Source organism: Anguilla anguilla, chromosome 2 (genome assembly GCF_013347855.1).
Source record: "Anguilla anguilla isolate fAngAng1 chromosome 2, fAngAng1.pri, whole genome shotgun sequence".
NCBI classification, from domain to species: Eukaryota; Metazoa; Chordata; class Actinopteri; order Anguilliformes; family Anguillidae; genus Anguilla; species Anguilla anguilla.
Window position 1 is genome coordinate 62187916 of NC_049202.1, and position 17044 is coordinate 62204959.

General features: G+C 46.7%; 1 protein-coding gene across 6 annotated transcripts in view; it reads left to right on the top strand.

Moving 5' to 3' along the window:
* LOC118216897 (rho GTPase-activating protein 44-like) overlaps positions 1–12010 on the top strand; it is a 34738-nt gene extending 22728 nt beyond the window's left edge. For 3 of the 6 annotated variants that reach the window (XM_035398527.1, XM_035398537.1, XM_035398519.1), the window contains 4 exons: positions 453–968; positions 3335–3450; positions 4904–5284; positions 10566–12010. In XM_035398527.1, the coding sequence (XP_035254418.1) occupies positions 453–968; positions 3335–3450; positions 4904–5284; positions 10566–10720 (1168 nt within the window). In that variant the 3' untranslated portion in view covers positions 10721–12010. Of the gene's footprint in view, positions 1–452; positions 969–3334; positions 3451–4903; positions 5285–6720; positions 6772–10565 lie in introns of all 6 variants that reach the window. The other 3 variants (XR_004763089.1, XR_004763090.1, XM_035398513.1) reach the window with 3 other exon arrangements.
* The last annotated feature ends 5034 nt before the right edge of the window (positions 12011–17044 follow it).

Here is a 17044-nt window from a genome sequence, read left to right on the forward strand (position 1 = left end):
GGAATCTGAAGGGGTTTTTTTTTCTTCTTTCTTGTTTTTTTTTGTTTTTGTTTGTTTGTTTTTCGTAAACCTGCGCTGTGCTCCTTCCTTCCCCGAGCCCTTCCTTCCGTTTCTCTGCACTACTTCTCCGTCACGCACGCCCCCTCACCTCACCGAAAGCTCCTCCCCTCCGTAGCGCACGCCCGATTGGCTGAAATACAGCGGTCGCGTCCCGTCACTCTCAATAATAAGAAACCCCACTAACGATGTTTACGCGTGGCGCGTCACTTTTGTCTTGCGGCCTGAACTGTGCATCCCCTGTATTTCCCCCTAAAAATAATAATACATTTAAAAACCAACGGACGTTTTCTCTCTGCCCCAGATCAACCCGTCTCCTTGTTCAATCATTGTTGCTTTTTTTTTTTCCTTTTTCTGTTTTATTTTGTGTTGTTTTTTTTCCCCAACACTTGCAGCTCGGATGATGCTTCGTCGTCCAATTGGTCGGACTCCTGTTACGTCTACCCTTCCCCAGAGGAAGAGAGACCGCCCCCTCCCTACCCCGCAACCTCCTCCTCCTCCTCCTCCTCCTGCTACCCCCCTCCCTACCATTTCTACCCCAAAGCACAGCCCTGCTCCAGGCCCGTAGCCCCCGGGCCCGAATCCGTGCCCCCGGGTCCTTCCCCTCCCCCCTCTGACTGGACCGTCCACGCCTCCCCCCTCCCGCCTCCGTCCTGCCCCCCCTGCCAGCAGTTGGACATCAACTCTAACCCCAAACCCGGCTCCCTGCACAACTCCAAACAGGGCGCCCCCTCCGAGCCCCCGCATGCCCTCCCGTACGAAACTAACGTCTCACCCCCCTACATCAAAACCCCACTGGCCCTAACCCGACACGACCCGTCCCTCTGCAACCCCCCTAGCCTCCCCCCGTTCGCCCCCTCGCAGTGGGCCACAGGTGCCTGTAGCCGAGACAGAGGACCCACCCTGACTAGGTAAATACACCCCCCAAACCCCCCCCCCCCCCCCCCCCCCCCCCGGCTTTCAGCTTTCAGAGAGAAAGAACACCCACAAAACTATACGACCCTAAAACACTCACTCAGAGGGAGAGGGGGAATGGGAGAGAGGAAAAGAGAGAGAGAGAGAGAGAGTCAAAGAGGAAGGTGCTTCCCTCAGTAGTACCATCTTGTTTCTGTTTTTCTTTTCAATTTCAATGAGTCATTTCGTTTCTTTACTTCGTTCGAGCAAATTTCAGATTCTCTCCGGCGCTTTCAGGCTGGAGTAATGTGGCTTGCTTTCATGTGTGCAACTAGACTGACTCTCCACCCCCCCCAAAAACCCCTGCCTGCCAGCCCATCGAGTTTAAACACCCAAAACGCCATGCGCGATTGCACATGCAAGTCAGGCGGTGGCATTCCGCACTGCCCGGTGATACCTTATGCGGGGTATCACTGTACGTCTGAGGATGGAGGAAGCGTTGCTGATTCATTGGGTAAATGAACCTGCAATCTCAGATTCAGACTCACGTAGATGTACATGTGTACATCCAGCTTCTGCTTGCTTTCCCTGCGGAAAGAAGAGTTTCGTGGCTGGCTTTTGTTTTTACGGGTTATCGTCACTTTTGTTTAACATTTTCTTTGGGTTGTTGCGGGTGTAGGAGAACTTTTTTTTTGGGGGGGGGGGGGGGGGTGGCTGTTCATTCAGCTGGGTTTGAAACCAGCTGGGTTTTGGTTCGGGATGTGAAAGGGTTTGTGAAAATGTGTAATTAAAAAAAAATAAACTCTAGAATAGCCATGAGGGATGTATCGTCTGCATAGCACAACCCCCCCGACTCCGAACCTCTCGAACCCTGAGCCGCCCCTACGCTCAGTGTGATCTGGAGCAGAGGCAAAGGCTGGAGCTGTCGCTCGGAAACGATGCTGTCTGTGACCTTCGCACCAAACACGTCTGGTGTCCTCTTCATGCCCGTCACTTTTTAATATCCACATCTGCGTGGGCGTCTCCAGGGCCCCGATTGGCTGATTGGGCGTCTCCAGGTCCTTGATTGGCTGATTGGGTGTCTCCAGGGCCCTGATTGGGCGTCTCCATGAGTCATGTTTAGCGTGAGCTACAGCTGCAGCCCTTCGCTCACATCTGTGTTTGTAGAGGAGAAGATGGGGGGAGGGTTCAACCTGTTGAGGTTTAAAGCTCAGGGGCGCCCCCTGGGTCATCTTGCAGCGGTTCTTGTCACATTTCCTGACGTTTCCCCTGGGAAAAATAAAGTTGTTCTTTTCTATCTGCCAAGGTTTGCTGAAACTGTTTTCTAGAAGAGTACTGAAGGGTGATAGCTGGAGTAGTTTCCGGAATGAGAGCGTATGCATGACCTGTATGTTGTGGTAACGTGCTGTTGGTAGAATTGCCTGTTTGCATGGTGGAACTACGGAGGAACACGTTAACACACACACACAGACACTCGCACACACATACACTCACGCATACACACTCACACACACACACACGCACACACACACACAGACCGCTGCGAGTCTGAGAATTCTCCAGTTCTGCAATCCTCTTATCACGTGCGTCAGTGAAAATATCTTGATTCTCAGCCCAAGCTCAGCTTTTTCCAAAGACTGCGTGACTCACACTGGGTGGTGGATGTGAACATGGACAGAGCCCAGCTAGAGCAGGTGGCGGTCTCACGGCCTGGACTGCACGTCGCTGCGTTGCTGGAATGTTGTGGGAATGTTCTGGGAATGCTACGCTGCAGCTCCTGCCCGCGATGACACTGTTCAGGAAAACAAATGAATCTGTGGATTCCAAACAGCAGAAAAGGTCGAGCTAGTCCAGTCTCAGTAAGCTGAATGCAGGATTGTAAAACAAAAATTAATTCAAATTACGGTTATTAAGCTGATTCACTCCTTTTAGTCATCGGTTAACATTGACCATTTGTGATGCGGGCTTTCCAAAGCACCAGCGGTTACCTCTGACTCAAGAAATAAACAAGTCCTGTTATTTTCCTCTATTCGTGTTAGTCATTGCTTTGACCTCAAGTGTCATTTTCCAGCACTGAATTTATAAACACATACAATCAACACCTTTTTTATTTTATGTTATTTTATTATTTTAAACCTGCCAGTGCATGAAGTAATACTGGTGTGTGGTACCGGTTCAGGAAATGACATCACTGTTCTAATGGATGATCTTATGACTCACTTTGAAAAGGTCTGCCCTGCCTTGCTGGCCTGTGCAAAGGAGGCAGAGAGCAGAGGAGATGCTGGGAATGACCTTTTCTGTCTCCTCCTTCTCTCTTTCTCTCTCCTCTCTCTCCTCTCTCTCTCTCTCTTTCCCTATCCCTTTCCTCTCTCTCTGTCTCTAGTACGTTGAAGAACAAAGAGTTGTCTCCTGTGATTGGGCAGAAGGCTGTCCAGATCGTGGGTCCTTCGACCAATAGCGGCCAGGCCAATGACCAGAGCCCTCTCTCCCTACGCAAAGGTAGTGTCCACTTCCACATATTACAGTCAATTTTTAAATTCGTTGCTTTTGAAATATAACTTCAGTTATATGTTTTCAGAAACATGATTTCACACACATTCACAGTATATTGCAGTGCATTCCATCTGCATAAGGTGTATCAGCAGAACGGCATGAGATGTTGAAAGTTCAGAATGAAGGCTGAAGACTGGGAGGGTGTTTCATAGTGAGAGGTCAGGAAAAAGAGAAGTGGAGTTGGGAAGGGTTGTTTTATATGTTCCTGTGTCCACCTTTACGCTACATTCCCTGAGCTCTTATCCAGTACGACTTGAAATTTAGGAGAACGTTAGCGCATTCATCAAAGTTATATGAGAAATGGAGACCTGGCTAATAACATGCCCAGACCGCCATGATAAGTGCATATAGAGGATCGCTAAAGCGCTAAATTAAATTTCACTAATCTAGAGCCATAGGTAGAACCGTGGTTACAGACAGATAGCATCCACTGCAAGGCGATTTCGCACTGGTGTTCATCTCCAAATCAAATGCCCCTTATAGCAGCCCCGTCAGTGAGAGGTAGAGCACAGGACGAGAGCGAGATCCTGGGTTGGTTGAGAGTGTGACAGAGGCTGTGCTCGTCATGTGACTCGTCTTTAAAACGTTTCTTGGCTCGCGTCCCGTCGTCTGGGCGATTGATGGGTCTCCGCGGCGCAGGTGTGGGGAAGCGTCCGGCTCGCAGAGCGTTTCCACAGCCGCCCCGTCTCCGAGCGCCGGCCAACCAGAGGGAATACAGGGAATTTAAAGGAAAACACAGAAACACCAAAGGGCCATTGGGGGGGGGGGGGCAGTGGAATATTTTCCCAGGAAAGATGGTGCAGAGAAGCTGCAGGAAAGCTGTGGACTGTAAGCAGATGAAAGTTTTCGTCTGAACGCTACAGCTGGTTCAGACGCCCCCCTGTGAAGCAGCGTTAAGAGATTCCAGCACTCGCGTGATGTTTGGGTCTTTATGAATCTTTTCCACATTTTATTTTTACCCTTTAAAGTGTACGACCACAAATGTGTGATCAGGATGTTCTTAACTGAACAAGCACTACTGGTAACTGATAGCAATGGCGTTCTAGAACACTGACTTAGAATTTAGAAAAAAATGTTCCAAAAAAAGGGTTAAATATACCGTGTCTCTACTATGCTATATATATATATGTATATATATCTGCCGGGCTATAACTAAATTAAAATGCAATATAATGCCAACAGCAGAAAGCGTGTCTGAAAATAAAAAGTGAAAAATTAACTAAATTAATTAATTAGAGAATTCAACAGTTTTGTGAGTGCTGGCATTTTGTTTTGGCTGAAGCACCCAAACCGCATTAAGAAGAATCATTTTATTGCAGTCTTTAGAGCAGCCCTGTATAAAGCAACCTGCACACTCTTCCTGCTCTCTAATGTACGCTCTGTCTCCGTTGCCCCACAGCAAACAAAAAACTGGCCCCCACCCCGCCAAAGGTGGGTCAGTCTGGAGGGGTGTCGGACCAATCGACAGGTCAGCCCTCTCCGGTCAGCCTATCGCCCACCCCTCCCAGCACCCCCTCCCCGTACGGATTCAGCTACCCCCAGGGGTACGCAACCATCGCCTCCCCGGGAGGGGCCTCGTCGGGGACCACCGCCTCCCTGTCCTCCCCCCCGTCCCTGTCCGGCACGCTCACCAAATCCCGTCCCACCCCCAAACCCCGGCAGAGGCCAAGCCTGCCCCCGCCCCAGCCACCCAGCACCCCCGGACTGCCCAGCTCTTCCCCCCAGCCTCTGGAGCACGGCCTACTGGATGGACTGTCTCCTGGGGAGAGCATGAGCACAGGTAATGCTCAGTCCTCACTGTGTACCTGTGTTAATCACACACCCATATACACACACACATGTACATACACATACACACACACACACACACACACACACGCACACACATACACACACACACACGCACACACATACATATACACACACACACACACACACACACATACACACACACGCACACACATACACACACACACGCACACACATACATATACACACACACATACACACATACATATACACACACACACGCGCACACACGCATGTACGCTCATACACACACACACACACACACACACATACACACACATACACACATACATATACACACACACATACACACATACATATACACACACACACACGCACACACGCATGTACACTCATACACACACACACGCACACACATACATATACACACACACATACACACATACATATACACACACACGCGCGCACACACGCATGTACGCTCATACACACACACACATACACACACACACACACACACACACACACACATATACACACACAAATGTATATACACACACACACACACACACATACATATACACACACACACATACATACACACACGCACATGAATACACACACACACACACGCCTGCTATTTTTCCAGGTGGTGGGGCTTTTCAGTTCCTGTGTTTCGGGGTTGATTATTTGCAGGGGCTTAAGCCTACAGTGGAAAAATCACAGTTTGTATTTTCAATTTTGCTGAATTTAAAGTCCAGCATTGGAGAATTATTTCATTTCTGAAATATGCTAGACAAATTAATGTTTTTTTGAGCTTTATCTATTCTGGATGATTGTAATTAAAATTGTATTAGTGTTTAACTATTTCATTTGTAGGATATTAAACAAATATCCAGCAGTTTCATTTCATATGTAGGACAGTGTGTTAGCATTCAGCGGCTTATAACCCTTTTCCTGTATGAAACTAAGGGGCCTCTTTACTAAGGGTTCTTATCAATGTGACCCTTCAGGTGGCTTCTGGGGACAGAGGTCTAGTACTTTGCTTCTTTTGTTTCTTGGAGGAGCATAGTATTGGATGCACCACACTATTGACTATTGCACGGTGTGGTCAAGCAATATTATTTCTGATTCCTCAGGGAACATATTCATGGTTGTACCCCACAACCGCACAGTGTGGTCAAGCAGTTCATTCCTGTTGACTCCTGGGGGAATGTATTCCCAGTCGTACCACACTATTGCACGGTGTGGTCAAGCGGGGCCACGTGCACACCCCTTACCCATAGTGCACCTGTCTTACACAGGTGCTCCCGAGTCGCCCCTGTCCCGGCAGGAAAAGGGTTAAAAGGCTGTCCTCTGTGTCCACTGTATTCCGCCTCTGAATCACTATTTATTTATTTTTCTTCTTCTTCTTCTTTTGTCGGTTTTATTACTGTGTGCTTGCAGCTGTGTGAGGCGATTGGTTCAGTGTGGGCTAAATGTGAGGGGACTCACAGGGTAAGCCGGAGCCACTGTGCGAAGCCCCGCCTCACTGCTGTCTTTGGCACTCTGGCTAACTCTGGAGCTGGCTCCAGCCTGCTGCGTGTGTGTATATACCTGTATATATGGAGTGTATGTATGTGTATATACCTGTATATATGGAGCGTATGTATGTGTGTATACCTGTATATATGGAGCGTATGTATGTGTATATACCTGTATATATGGAGTGTATATATGTGTGTATATACCTGTATATATGGAGCATATGTATGTGTGTGTATACCTGTATATATGGAGCATATGTATGTGTGTATATCTGTATATATGGAGCATATGTATGTGTGTGTATACCTGTATATATGGAGTGTATGTGTGTGTGTATACCTGTATATATGGAGCATATGTATGTGTGTATACCTGTATATATGGAGCATATGTATGTGTATACCTGTATATATGGAGCATATGTATGTGTGTATATACCTGTATATATGGAGCATATGTATGTGTGTGTATACCTGTATATGGAGCATATGTATGTGTGTGTATACCTGTATATATGGAGCATATGTATGTGTGTGTATACCTGTATATATGGAGCGTATGTGTGTGTGTATACCTGTATATATGGAGCGTATGTATGTGTGTATACCTGTATATATGGAGCATATGTATGTGTATACCTGTATATATGGAGCGTATGTATGTGTATATACCTGTATATATGCAGCGTATGTATGTGTATATACCTGAATATATGGAGTGTATATATGTGTGTATATACCTGTATATATAGAGTGTATGTACGTGTATATACCTGTATATATGGAGCGTATGTATGTGTATATACCTGTATATATGGAGTGTATATATGTGTGTATATACCTGTATATATGGAGCGTATGTGTGTGTGTATACCTGTATATATGGAGCGTATGTGTGTGTATACCTGTATATATGGAGCATATGTATGTGTGTGTATACCTGTATATATGGAGTGTATATATGTGTGTATATACCTGTATATATGGAGCGTATGTGTGTGTGTATACCTGTATATATGGAGCATATGTATGTGTGTGTATACCTGTATATATGGAGCATATGTGTGTGTGTATACCTGTATATATGGAGCATATGTATGTGTGTGTATACCTGTATATATGGAGTATATGTATGTGTGTGTATACCTGTATATATGGAGCATATGTATGTGTGTGTATACCTGTATATATGGAGCGTATGTATGTGTGTATACCTGTATATATGGAGTGTATATATGTGTGTATATACCTGTATATATGGAGCGTATGTGTGTGTGTGTATACCTGTATATATGGAGCGTATGTGGGTGTGTATACCTGTATATATGGAGCGTACGTGTGTGGGTATACCTGTATATATGGAGCATATGTATGTGTGTGTATACCTGTATATATGGAGCGTATGTATGTGTATATACCTGTATATATGGAGTGTATATATGTGTGTGTATACCTGTATATATGGAGCATATGTATGTGTGTGTATACCTGTATATATGGAGCGTATGTATGTGTGTATACCTGTATATATGGAGCATATGTATGTGTGTGTATACCTGTATATATGGAGCGTATGTGTGTGTGTATATACCTGTATATATGGAGCGTATGTGTGTGTGTATACCTGTATATATGGAGCGTATGTGTGTGTGTATACCTGTATATATGGAGCATATGTATGTGTGTGTATACCTGTATATATGGAGCATATGTATGTATGTGTATATACCTGTATATATGGAGTGTATATATGTGTGTATATACCTGTATATATGGAGCGTATGTGTGTGTGTATACCTGTATATATGGAGCATATGTATGTGTGTGTATACCTGTATATATGGAGCATATGTATGTGTGTGTATACCTGTATATATGGAGCGTATGTGTGTGTGTATACCTGTATATATGGAGCATATGTATGTGTGTGTATACCTGTATATATGGAGCATATGTATGTGTGTGTATACCTGTATATATGGAGCATATGTATGTGTGTGTGTATACCTGTATATATGGAGCGTATGTGTGTGTGTATACCTGTATATATGGAGCATATGTATGTGTGTGTGTATACCTGTATATATGGAGCATATGTGTGTGTGTATACCTGTATATATGGAGCATATGTGTGTGTGTATACCTGTATATATGGAGCATATGTGTGTGTGTATACCTGTATATATGGAGCGTATGTGTGTGTGTATATGTATGTGCGGACATATCGGCTGTGTGCAGTCTGGCACTAACCCGTGATGGCGATGTGGCCTTTGCATGATGGAGCTGGTCCCGAGCGATGCATGGCTTACGGATTAAGAGTCCCGCTCAAGCACCGCACAGCACTCACGGCGTTTGCTTTTGAGGGGCCCCCTGCCCCCCCCCCCCTCAAAAACCCACTCTAGATCCCACTCTCCCGCCCCTTCCCTCCCCACCCAACACCACCCAATCCCAGCAGCACCTGTCTCACGTCGTGTCTACGGTGTCCCGGCCGCAACCCAGTACCCAGCAGTGCAGTGGCTTCATCTCCAGTTGAGATGTCTCTCTTTCTCTCTCTGTGTATATCTAGTCTGTCTCTGGTCTCTCTCTAATTATCTATGTCACTATCTCTGTCTGTCTCTCTCTCTGTGTCTTGGTCCCTTTCTTTCTCTGTCTTTTCTTGCTCTGTCTCCTGTTCTCTCTCCTGCTGTCTCTACACCTCTCTCTGTCTCACTTTGTCTCCCTTTTCTGCCCTTCTGTTCTCTCCATCTATCTTTCTGTTCCTTTCTCTTTCCATCTCTCACCAGGTCTCTGTTCCTTTCTCTCTCTGTTGCTCTCCATCTTTCTCTCCTCTCCTCTCTTGCCCCCGTGTCATTATCACACTGGTGATGTCATCACTCTCACATGATTCTGAGGAGTCGTGCAGGCAGCCAGCGATGCCCTCCGTAAAAGGCCCGTTCCCCTTCATGGTCCCGCCCTGGAAGGGCTGCGTTAGCCCTCCCGCTAGAATGCTCTTTAAAGGGAATCCGTCACTTTGGTATACTGTAACACAGGTAATCACGTGGAGCTTACCCCCATTATGTTTACATAGCATGAATACTAGCAGCATCAGCTGTGTCTGCTGACCGCTAACAGCGTCGCCGTCCCTCCTGGTTGTCAGGCTCCCAGTTCACTGCCATTCATTTTCTCAACCTTGCCAAAATGAATCGGGGAGCTGCCAAAGCCTCAGCGTTTTCTCTCCTGCCACCCCTTCGGTTACAGTTTACTGTTTGTGTGCACAGCTGTGTAATGCACAGACCTGCTCCGACACAGAAAGCAAGAGAGGATAATATTGTTGCTGTAAACTGTGCAGAGATTGTCCTACTCTTTCCCCTTTTAGGAATGTCAATAAGAAAACCTTAGTGGCACCCTCCTCCTTACTCCTTTCTGGAATGTCAGGGATCCGCTGTAAAATTCTGAGCCATAGGCGAGGGACAGCGCCCCCTGTGGGCAGTCGGAGAAGCGCTCATTGAAAGCTCTCTCACGGAGCCTGTGCTTGATGACGTCTCCGGTGTGTGATGTGTCCGTCAGCGCCGGTGTTTCTCCTGCTGCCGCAATCCAGTGTGTGACGCTCTCTGTCCCTGAACTCCAACCCCCCCCCCCCCCCCCCCACACACACACACACACACACGACCCAGCTGACACCTAACCTCTTCTCTCTCTCTTCTCTCCTCCTTCTGGGACTCTCATCTGTTTTGGGGCTCTCATCGTCATCGTCCTCGTCGTGGCGATGATCTTCGTCACCTTCAGATTTTCCCTTCGACCTGGAAATTCCCACCATCAGTGTGGAACTGGACGGGCTGCTGGACGAACCCTTGGGCGACCCCGACAGGAACTCTGTGGCGGTGGCAGACCCCCCCGGCAAGACCGAGCCTGAGGAGGATACTGAGATCACAGCACTATGACACCATGACATGCCCCGCCCCCCTGTTCCCTGGCCCCGCCCCCTGCCCCAATGCCCTGATGCTCTACCCCCCCCCCCCCACTCAGCCCTCAGGAGATTCCCTCCAATCCCCAGCTGTACATAAGAGACACTCTACTACTGAGGTATTGGCACGACTGGGCAGCAGCAGAACTAGCTCCGCCCCTCTTTGCTCCTCCCACTTTTATCCAACTGACTGTGAAGGGTCTCATCCGTGTAAATTAGGAAACAAGTCAAATGCTGCAGGTTCTATGGTGAGGAATGGAAGAAGGGAAAGAAACACTTAATTGTATAAAAATGAACCTTAATAATGATTAAGTTACACTTTTTATTTTTTATTTTAAACTTTTGCTTTTTGTCTGACCCTGTCTGCTTTTACAAATCTGTGCCATGTTAATTTTTTTAAAGAAACTTTTTTATTGTGTTAATGGGGGTTTTTTTTTGGTTTGTTTGTTTATTTGTAATTTTTTTTTTTTTCCTCAAAAAAAGTTTTCTTTCATTGCCTTATTTGAGTTCAATTCTGCCTTCATTTTCACAAAAGAAAACACTCACTGGAGTCACGTCAGTTGGTAGAGGGCCAATATCAAGTACAAGGTGACACTGGTCCCACACTGTACTGGGGTCAGTGAGGTGCAGTCCATCCCTGCAGGAGACGGGGCAGACTGCACTGTACTGGGGTCAGTGAGGTGCAGTCTGTCCCTGCAGGAGGGGAGCAGACTGCACTGTACTGGGGTCAGTGAGGTGCAGTCCATCCCTGCAGGAGACGGGGCAGACTGCACTGTACTGGGGTCAGTGAGGTGCAGTCTGTCCCTGCAGGAGGGGAGCAGACTGCACTGTACTGGGGTCAGTGAGGTGCAGTCCATCCCTGCAGGAGACGGGGCAGACTGCACTGTACTGGGGTCAGTGAGGTGCAGTCTGTCCCTGCAGGAGGGGAGCAGACTGTGCTGTACAGGAATCAGTTAGATGCATTCTGTCTGTGCGGGAGGGGGGGCTGGGGTGTTTCCTCACACTAACCCAGGAGGTTTTGTTGCAGAAAGTGCACCCCCCCTCCCCACCTTTGCCTACACTACCTTGCATTACTCTGTCCCGGCCAGCACAGGTGGGCCCAGCCACGTGTTTTAACAGTGGTGCTCTGAGACATCTCTGTGACTACGGCACAGCCTCTCTCCTCCTCTGTGTTCTCCCCACAGCCTCTCTGCTCCTCTGTGTTCTCCCCACAGCCTCTCTGCTCCTCTGTGTTCTCCCCACAGCCTCTCTCCTCCTCTGTGTTCTCTCTACAGCCTCTCTCCTCCTCTGTGTTCTCCCTACAGCCTCTCTGCTCCTCTGTGTTCTCCCTACAGCCTCTCTGCTCCTCTGTGTTCTCCCCACAGCCTCTCTCCTCCTCTGTGTTCTCCCTACAGCCTCTCTCCTCCTCTGTGTTCTCCCTACAGCCTCTCTGCTCCTCTGTGTTCTCCCTACAGCCTCTCTCCTCCTCTCTGCTCCTCTGTGTTCTCCCTACAGCCTCTCTCCTCCTCTCTCCTCCTCTGTGTTCTCCCTACAGCCTCTCTCCTCCTCTGTGTTCTCCCTACAGCCTATCTCCTCCTCTGTGTTCTCCCTACAGCCTCTCTCCTCCTCTGTGTTCTCCCCACAGCCTCTCTCCTCCTCTGTATTCTCCCTACAGCCTCTCTCCTCCTCTGTGTTCTCCCTACAGCCTCTCTCCTCCTCTCTCCTCCTCTGTGTTCTCCCTGAAGCCTCTCTCTCTGCACTGACAAAAACATACAAATGATATCATGTTTTGAGTTATGTTTTCCAAAAGCAAAAGAACATTCTGATGTTATGTTACCAGCAATAACAAAGCGAGAGGCGGAACGTATTTTTTCGTTAACGATAACATCTGACGTCCGGAGCGAGTCCCGGAAGAGCGGCGGAGCGGCGAGCAGCGCCCCTGGAGCTCGGGGCAGCTGTGCGGGAGCGCGGGGAGCGCTGACTCAGAGCCCGCGCTATGCCCGGAATGCGCCGGGCGTAACTGACTCCGCCCCCCCCCCCCTTCCGCGGTCCGCGAACAAACAACGACCTCCGCGGTCTTACAGGTCTCCAGGGGAAGAGCTGTTTCAGCCCCCCCCCCCCCCCCCATCTCGCCTCTGCATGGGTCCCCCTCAGTCTCTGGCGGGGGGGGGGGGGGGCATGAACATTTTTCTGCTTTATTAGATACACCCCTGGGTTTTCGGGGCAGCTGCACAAGGCTCGGCGTCCTCTCAGAGCTCGCCCTGTGTGCCGTCGGTTCCTTTCCAGCCGCAAGGCTGCTCTGGCGTTCTGTGGTTTTCTTCGTGTCACAGATCCTGTAGACACAACCAGATGGCCAGCTCCTGCGTCTTCCCATCCCGGCTACTTCTCAAAAACCGGAGGTTCAGTTTGGAAACAGGGTTTTCCAGTGCCTCATTACAGTACAGTACGGAGCATGATGGAAAGTGTTGGCTTTAGCTGTTGAGAGACAGAAGTGTCAGTGTTCATCACCGGAAGTGTTCGGGCCCTTTCAGTCTGCATGATTGGCTGACAAGGCGGCTCACTTTACTTCCTGTTTCCCGTTTCGTCAGGAAGCCAACTGAAATTAATGTGCCGGACAAGAATCTCCTTGGAATGTATTGAAATATATTTATGCCTAATTCTGGAAGAGTGTTATAATTACTTTTTTAAAATATATTTTACGAGCCTGTTTGCTTTAATATTAGCCTGACATTCTCACACCTCAGTGTGTGTGTGTGTGTCAGCGCCTCTGATTTAAAATTTAAAAAAACCTCCAGAACCAAATCATTACAAAGGGGTGAGCAGCACGAGGTACAGGGGAAGGGGAACGTGTGCTTTCTGAAAGAACCACTACCAAGCTGTTCATCTGACAGACTCATGAATCCATATGCCCTTCCTGGATGTTACAACGCTGCTTCTTTATTCAACCTTAATTCCCCTTGTTTTCAAGTGCTAAATATCAGACTCACCACAGTTCTGTTGTAAATATAAAATGAATGTACATAGATATGTGTATATATACATTACAGTACTTGGAGGGGGAAAAACAAATCTATATATATATGGAGATAAATATAAATTATATATAACGTGTTGTTATTTTGTATTGCCAGATACACCATTTAAAATCTGCAGTAACCGTTTGCACAGTTAACAGTTATCGGCAAGCTTTATAGTTCTGGAGGAGAGAAGCTAGCTCACCATATTTTGTAGGACTTTCTATGTAGAAATGCTAACATTTGGGATGCGCAGTTTTATCAGCTTGCAGCCGGATAGCGTTTTGTAGTGCGTCGCTTTCTTCCAGTAGGCAATACCTGACGTGACAACAATCGTATCGCTTTCACTGACGCGACGTCAGGCAGTGCCGCGCGCTTAACGTCGCCGGCGCAAAACAGCTCACAGTTCACTTTTTTAACCAGGTAAATTACTGAATTGAACCGGATAACGATCGTTACAAACGACAACCACCACGCGTTTCAGCTTTTTTAATTAAACGTACAGTGTACATGCGCTGTACAATAGATTAAGATGGTATGTTGCTCTTTTCAGCCACGTACCGCAGAAATTCCTGCGAGCAATAAAATTCAGCCCAAGGAAAACAGTGCCAGATTTAAATGAAAGCATTAAAAAACTCAGAAGGTATTTACAATAAAAGTGCAATTAAGATATTTGTTAACAAACAAACAAAAAAAAAACAACCTCAGAAAGCCGGAGGGGCCAAAAACTCCAGGGAAAATCTGATTGGTCCGTTCTAATCAGACCGGTGTGGGTCTTATTTCGTCAGTCCTTATTGAATAGACTGCCATCCAAGCAGACGATTTCATGCCTTTCAAAGCAGACTGGATTCTAATTAAATTATATTGATACTAATAACAATAAAGTATATATATATAATGCAACGTGTCCTTAAATTGGTTGTGGGTGTGTGCACACGGTAATGGTCAGTATTGTCTTTAACTGGACTTTTGTGTGTGATAATTAGCTGTTCTGTATTGGGGGGGGGCAAAGGGTTGATATTTATGAAGAGGCAGTTTGTATATACTGATGAAATACAACTTTTGTATTTGAGGTATTCCCGAAGTAAATTATGAGGCCTCCCATGAGCCAAGACTTTTCAGATTTGAAGACCTTTTTTGTTTGCTTGTTTGTCGTCGTTTTTTGAAGCATGTCCATTGAAAGAAGGTGGAAATGAAATTTTCTCGGTGTGTAGACGGAATGTAGTGGTGGTTACCTTGGTGATGTTTGCCTTTCACCGTAGGCAGCTTTTGAATTATGAAAATGGAGTAAATGTGTTTTGCTGATATGGTAACATAGGGGGTTGAAGGATCTGGTAAATTATAAATAAGACGGCAAGTCAAGACTGGACTTCTCACGTCTCATAATGTCATCAGCATGTGTTTGGTCATGCCTGAAAAATGGTTTCATATTTTCATTTCGAATAACCTGTGTGTACCATACATACTTCATACATCCAAGAGCAATGAATAGTGAACCAGCTAATGAATTCAGGCAGAAACACTTTTTATCTCTTCACATTACCCTTTGCTTTAGGCAAATACTAATTCAATTTGAATTGACAAAAACCCATATAATTAGCTGCCAGCTTGATGTAAACCACATAAGATAATTTCTCAGCATGATATTAAAGTTCTGGACAAGGTTGTACTGACAATGAAGTCTTGCAGCCCAGTATCTGGTGATTGTTCTTAATCCCTGTCATACGACAAACCAGTGGGGAAAAGACAGTGATGAGAGAGAGTAATGTTTCATGAACCCCATAATGGTTTAAGCAACAACGAGCTGTGAATTAATGACTTTGAATGGTTTGAACCAATCAAAAAGTTTTTTCTTGCCACAGCAAATCAAAATGATTGAATGGTTGAAACAGCTCACACAATGGTGGCTCCACCCATTCTGGTTTTATGGAACCTTTCTCTCGTCAGTGTTCTTCTGCAAAGAAAAACCAGCCTTACGTCCTGAGGTGCGGGGATTGAGGGCAGGCTTGGCTGCTTACAGTCACAGACTCCAACAGCTGAGTCCCACACCTCAGTGTGTACAAATGGGCTTTGTCCTTTCTGGCCTTGTAACCTAGAGGTTACAGGTTTGATTCCCGGATAGGACCCTGCCATCGTACCCCTGAAGCAAGGCACTTAACCTGAATTGCTTCAGTGCATATCCAGTGGAATAAATGGTAAACATTGTGCACGTTGCTCAGGATAAGAGAACCTGCTCAAATTCTGTTAGCATAATAATATGATGTACAGAGAGCATCAGCTTCCACCCTGTCACATGAGCCTTCAAACTCAGCCGACAGTTTGCAGCACACTCCCAAACCAGCCCACTGTGTGACTTGGAGCCGGTGATGCTAATTGGGCTCAATGCAATGCAGACGGGAGCACGATTATTCTGCCAGTCAGCAGGTATGGGGAGATGACCTAAACTGCTCCCCAGCCTCTGGTAACAAGAGCTGGTCTTTCTTTCCTCCACCACTCCCCCCCAACCCACCACTTCTCCCGCCCCCCCCAAAAAAAAAACACAGGTCACCCTGTTTACCTACATGTGCATTTGTAAAAACGAGGGTAAATGAGAAGCTGTTACATTGTGCTGCATGCTCAGAGTCGTGTTGTTTAGAAATTCGAGAACATTGTTCTGTCATTTTCTTTTTCTTTTTTTTACTTTTGCATTTGGGCTAAAAAAAGGCGTCCAAAAATAGCTGATGAAGCTGAAGGAGAGGTGTCACACTGATCTTTTGAAAAAGGCCCTGTGCATCCTGAAGAGTGGAGGTATGGGGGGGGGTTGGTTAAAATTTAAAATAAACACTTCCCTTGGAAATATTCTGCCCCTTGTCTCCGCCCCCCTTCCCCCACCACCACTCTCTCCTCCCCTTCCTGGGTGGTGCCCTGTGTGTACTGTAAGATCTGCAGCAGTCCTTATCAGAATGTCAAAATGATTAAAAAAACTACATTTTTAACTCTTTAGTCTGGCCTGTGCTTTTTTACTTAATCCTGCCTGGTGATGTTTGTGTGTGTTGTGTATAGTGTTTGTGTGTGTACAGTATGTGTGTGTGTGTGTCTGTGTGTGTGTGTGTGTGTGCATGTGCAGGACTCTACAGTGCTCCCATTTTAGGAGCGTTTGCTCCTGAAATTTGATGTGTGTGCTAAATGGAAGAAGACCAGGTCAAAAGCCAGTATATGGCTGGACCGGCCGACCAATGGTGTGACGTCATAACTCGGCCGAGCAATGGTGTGACTTCATCACTCACTCAGTCACTCAGTCAGTCACAGACATTCACGTTTGTAGGGCT